This window comes from Xyrauchen texanus, chromosome 47, assembly GCF_025860055.1.
Source record: "Xyrauchen texanus isolate HMW12.3.18 chromosome 47, RBS_HiC_50CHRs, whole genome shotgun sequence".
Taxonomy (NCBI): Eukaryota; Metazoa; Chordata; class Actinopteri; order Cypriniformes; family Catostomidae; genus Xyrauchen; species Xyrauchen texanus.
The window spans coordinates 985,579-990,578 of NC_068322.1; the positions used below are offsets into that span (position 1 = coordinate 985,579).

The 5,000-nt window shown below is 47.4% G+C and overlaps 1 protein-coding gene across 1 annotated transcript in view; it reads left to right on the forward strand.

The window, feature by feature from the left end:
• LOC127638977 (dihydropyrimidinase-related protein 5-like) overlaps positions 1–5,000 on the forward strand; it is a 6,899-nt gene that overhangs the window by 892 nt on the left and 1,007 nt on the right. The window contains exon 2 of the mRNA XM_052120766.1: positions 2,805–3,069. Coding sequence (XP_051976726.1) covers positions 2,809–3,069 — 261 coding nt within the window. The 5' untranslated portion in view covers positions 2,805–2,808. The remainder of the gene's footprint in view (positions 1–2,804; positions 3,070–5,000) is intronic.

The window sequence follows — 5,000 nt, forward strand, 5'->3', positions numbered from 1 at the left end:
CTGTCATTAAATCACTTAATAACCACATCTGTGTGAAGATATAGATGATTATATAACTGTTGCCATGACGACGCAACACCGTAAACCCTAAATAAACAGTAAAAGTGACTATTTAAGCAACTTTACAGCTCATATAATACATGAGTTTTAACAGAAGAATTAATGTATGTGTTTTTATTGAATTATAAGATTCACATTTCTGTCTTTAAACCCTCCAAAATTTGGCCCCATTGACTTCCATTGACTTCCATTGTAAGTGTCCCACTGGAACCTATATTCTGTTCTTTTTAAAGAACCTTCATTGTGAAGACAAAAGCCATTATAACACTGTTAATGTTATGATCATGCATGTAAAATCATGCGTGCTCATTTTGACAAGTTCAGCATGATTTCAGGTTGATGTGTCATCATGTGTTTGTGACAAGTGCAGTTTCACATAGAGACGGAGACGGACTCATGTGCTGCGGGTTTATCACAAATACAGGCTAGAAACAGTTAAGTAATCCCATTGTCATGAGGGCAAACCCTGTGTTTTAATAAAAATAATGCTTAATATGGATTGATATTATTAATAGAATCATTTATAGCCGTTAATCACACAATCTTACAATGCACTGCAACAACATTCAAGTGTGAGACACGTCACCCCTTAGTTACTATTCCAAATCAGTCTTATAGGGTTTCATTCCATTTAGGATGTGGCCTTAAAGGTTACTGGCCCCTATGTAGGCAGTAGGCTTTGCTGGCCCCTATGTAGGCAGCAGGTGTTGCTGGCCCCTATGTAGGCAGTAGGCATTGCTGGCCCCTATGTAGGCAGCAGGTGTTGCTGGCCCCTATGTAGGCAGTAGGCTTTGCTGGCCCCTATGTAGGCAGCAGGTGTTGCTGGCCCCTATGTAGGCAGTAGGCATTGCTGGCCCCTATGTAGGCAGCAGGTGTTGCTGGCCCCTATGTAGGCAGTAGACGTTGCTGGCCCCTATGTAGGTAGTAGGCGTTGCTGGCCCCCTATGTAGGCAGTAGGCGTTTCTGGCCCCTATATAGGCAGTAGGCGTTTCTGGCCCCCTATGTAGGCAGTAGGTGTTGCTGGCCTCATATGTAGGCAGTAGGCATGGCTGGCCCCTATATAGGCAGAAGGCGTTTCTGGCCCCCTATGCAGGCAGTAGGTGTTGCTGGCCTCCTATGTAGACAGTAGGCGTTGCTGGCCACCTATGTAGGCAGTAGCCATTGCTGGCCCCCTATGTAGGATGTAGACATTGCTAACCCCCTATGTAGGCTGTAGACATTGCTAACCCCCTATGTAGGCAGTAGGCATTGCTAACCCCCTATGTAGGCAGTAGGCGTTGCTGGCCCCCTATGTAGGCGGTAGGCGTTGCTGGCCCCCTATGTAGGCGGTAGGCGTTGCTGGCCCCCTATGTAGGCAGTAGGCGTTGCTGGCCCCCTATGTAGGCAGTAGGCGTTGCTGGCCCCCTATGTAGGCAGTAGGCGTTTCTGGCCCCCTATGTAGGCAGTAGGCGTTGCTGGCCCCCTATGTAGGCAGTAGGCGTTTCTGGCCCCCTATGTAGGCAGTAGACGTTGCTGGCCCCCTATGTAGGGAGTAGGCGTTTCTGGCCCCCTATGTAGGCAGTAGACATTGCTGGCCCCCTATGTAGGCAGTAGACGTTTCTGGCCCCCTATATAGGCAGTAGGCGTTTCTGGCCCCCTATATAGGCAGTAGACATTGCTGGCCCCCTATGTAGGCAGTAGGCAGCTTAGCAGATCAAAGATACTCAGTTTATGTTTGGAACAACACAAACGGCTTTTCCACACACAGCACGCACACACACATCATGCAGCAGTGGATTATCACTGATGATAAGACTGTGTTTGCCTAAAACAATGTCGTATTAGTCACACCCTTTGAGTGTGTGTGAGTGTGTGTGTGTCAGTGTGTGAGCGTGTATTTATCACTTTGTGGGGACCAAATGTCCCCATAAGGATAGTAAAACCCGAAATTTTTGACCTTGTGGGGACATTTTGTCGGTCCCCATGAGGAAAACAGCTTATAAATCATACTAAATTATGTTTTTTGAAAATGTAAAAATGCAGAAAGTTTTCTGTGAGGGTTAGGTTTAGGGGTAGGGTTAGGTTTAGGGGATAGAATATAAAGTTTGTACAGTATAAAAACCATTATGTCTATGGAAAGTCCCCATAAAACATGGAAACACAACATGTGTGTGTGTGTGTGTGTGTGTGTGTGTGAGAGAGAGAATGTTTGTGTGAGTGTGTGAGAGAGAGTGTGTGTGTGTGTTGTGAGAGAGTGTGTGTGTGAGTGTGTGAGAGAGAGTGTGTGTGTGTGTGTGTGTGTGAGAGAGAGTGTGTGTGTGTGTGTGTGTGTGTGTGTTGTGAGAGAGAGTGTGTCTGTGTGTGTGTGTGTGTGTGTGTGTGTGTGTGTGTGTGTGAGAGAGAATGTTTGTGTGAGTGTGTGTGTGTGTGTTGTGAGAGAGAATGTTTGTGTGAGTGTGTGTGAGTGTGTGAGAGAGAGTGTGTGTGTGTGTGTGTGTGAGAGAGAGAGTGTGTGTGTTGTGAGAGAGTGTGTGTGTGAGTGTGTGAGAGAGAGTGTGTGTGTGTGTGTGTGAGAGAGAGAGTGTGTGTGTTGTGAGAGAGAGTGTGTGTGTGTGTGTGTGTGTCTTTATATAATAGCTCTTGTCTTTACTCATAATGTAACAAATGTAGTAAAATATTTATCGGTCATGGAAAAGTGAGTGACACTCACAAGAGTGTGTGTGTGTGTGTGTTACACCATAACAAACGTTTCTCTCTCTCTCCAGAGTAATGGCTGCTGGCGCGGCCTCTATGAGGATTCTTATTAAAGGTGGGCGTGTCGTGAATGATGATGTCACTCAGGAGGCAGACGTCTACATTGAGAATGGAATTATCCAGCTGGTGGGGCGCGAGCTGATGATTCCGGGCGGGGCTAAGGTGATTGACGCGGCAGGTAAGCTGGTGATACCGGGAGGCATCGACGCAAGCGTGCACCTGCAGGAGACGTTCACGAACGCCACCACACAAGACGACTTCTACAGCGGGACCAAGGTGAGACTGAGACCCAATCAGAGTGCCATTCATAATTGCATTGACAGCAGGGGGTGCTGTAGAGCACAACAGTCTGGTTCCCATTATCCCATTATTTTTTCCATACATGAATTGATTATTAATGATAACTTATAAACGTTTAATGACACACCCACCGTGAGCTCCGAGGTTGTTAACAGATTTATGTAAAATCATAGAGTTTGTTTATAGACTAAATTTGGGTCTGTTACAGCACATTCTCGTGTACTCACATACTCTCATGCTGTAGTACAAACGCTCACACGACTGACACAGAAACAACAGCTGTTCTGGGATTATGGAGATCACACACACACACACAAACACTGCAGCTGTTTGGAAAATTCTGGACCATCAGCCCTTCATTCTCATCTTGGTTGTTTTTGGGCTTTAGGTCAGTTCTGTTTTAGGAGCTTTTGGTGAGAAGTCCATGTGCTGAGTGACCCCCCAGGTCTCCTCCTTAGCAACCAAGTTGGCCCGGTTGCTAGGGAGGGTAGAGTCACATGGGGTAACCAAATTGGCCCGGTTGCTAGGGAGGGTAGAGTCACATGGCCTGGTTGCTAGGGAGGGTAGAGTCACATGGGGTAACCAAATTGGCCCGGTTGCTAGGGAGGGTAGAGTCACATGGGATAACCAAATTGGCCCGGTTGCTAGGGAGGGTAGAGTCACATGGGATAACCAAATTGGCCCGGTTGCTAGGGAGGGTAGAGTCACATGGGGTAACCAAATTGGCCTGGTTACTAGGGAGGGTAGTCACATGGGGTAACCAAATTGGGCCGGTTGCTAGGGAGGGTAGAGTCACATGGGGTAACCAGATTGGCCTGGTTGCTAGGGAGGGTAGTCACATGGGGTAACCAAATTGGCCTGGTTGCTAGGGAGGGTAGTCACATGGGGTAACCAAATTGGCCCGGTTACTAGGGAGGGTAGTCACATGGGGTAACCAAATTGGCCCGGTTGCTAGGGAGGGTAGAGTCACATGGGGTAACCAAATTGGCCCGGTTGCTAGGGAGGGTAGAGTCACATAGGGTAACCAAATTGGCCCGGTTACTAGGGAGGGTAGTCACATGGGGTAACCAAATTGGCCCGGTTGCTAGGGAGGGTAGAGTCACATGGAGTAACCAAATTGGCCCGGTTGCTAGGGAGGGTAGAGTCACATGGGGTAACAAAATTGGCCCGGTTGCTAGGGAGGGTAGAGTCACATGGGGTAACCTCCTCGTGGTCACTATAATGTGGTTCTCGCTGTCGGTGGGGCGTGTGGCGAGTTGTGTGTGGATGTCGCGGAGAATAGCGTGAAGCCTCCACACGCGCCACGTCTCCACGGTAACACGCTAAACAAGTCACGTGATAAGATGCGCGGATTGACGGTCCCAGACGCGGAGACAACTGAGATTCGTCCTCCGCCACCCAGATTGAGTCGGGTCACTACAAATTGGGGAGGCCAAAGTGAGAAATGAAAAGACAGAGATCTCTACATGAACATTTCTCATCAAATTGTTTGTGTTACAGACACATACACACTTTTTATCTTCCTCTGTCTTGCTACATTAGACTCACCCCCTGACCGTCCTGTTTCTATAGAAACCCTGTTACCGTAGTAACGGTTGGCATCGCTGTGCACCAAAGCCAGTGATCGCACAGGAAATACAGACTGGAGGAATAGTTCACCCAAAAAAATGAAAATTCTCTTATTATTATTATTTACTCACCCTCATGTTGTCCCAAACCTGCATGCTGTAATTTTGTTTCTCTGGAATACAAACATAGAAATGTGAAAAGTAGTCCATTTGACTCCGGCACTGTATTTATAGAGCCCAGGGTTACACATCTCACACACACACATATAGACCTTATTCACCTTTATCATGTCCTTCTCTGACTCCGATTGTCATATGCTAATCGCACACCTTTGACCT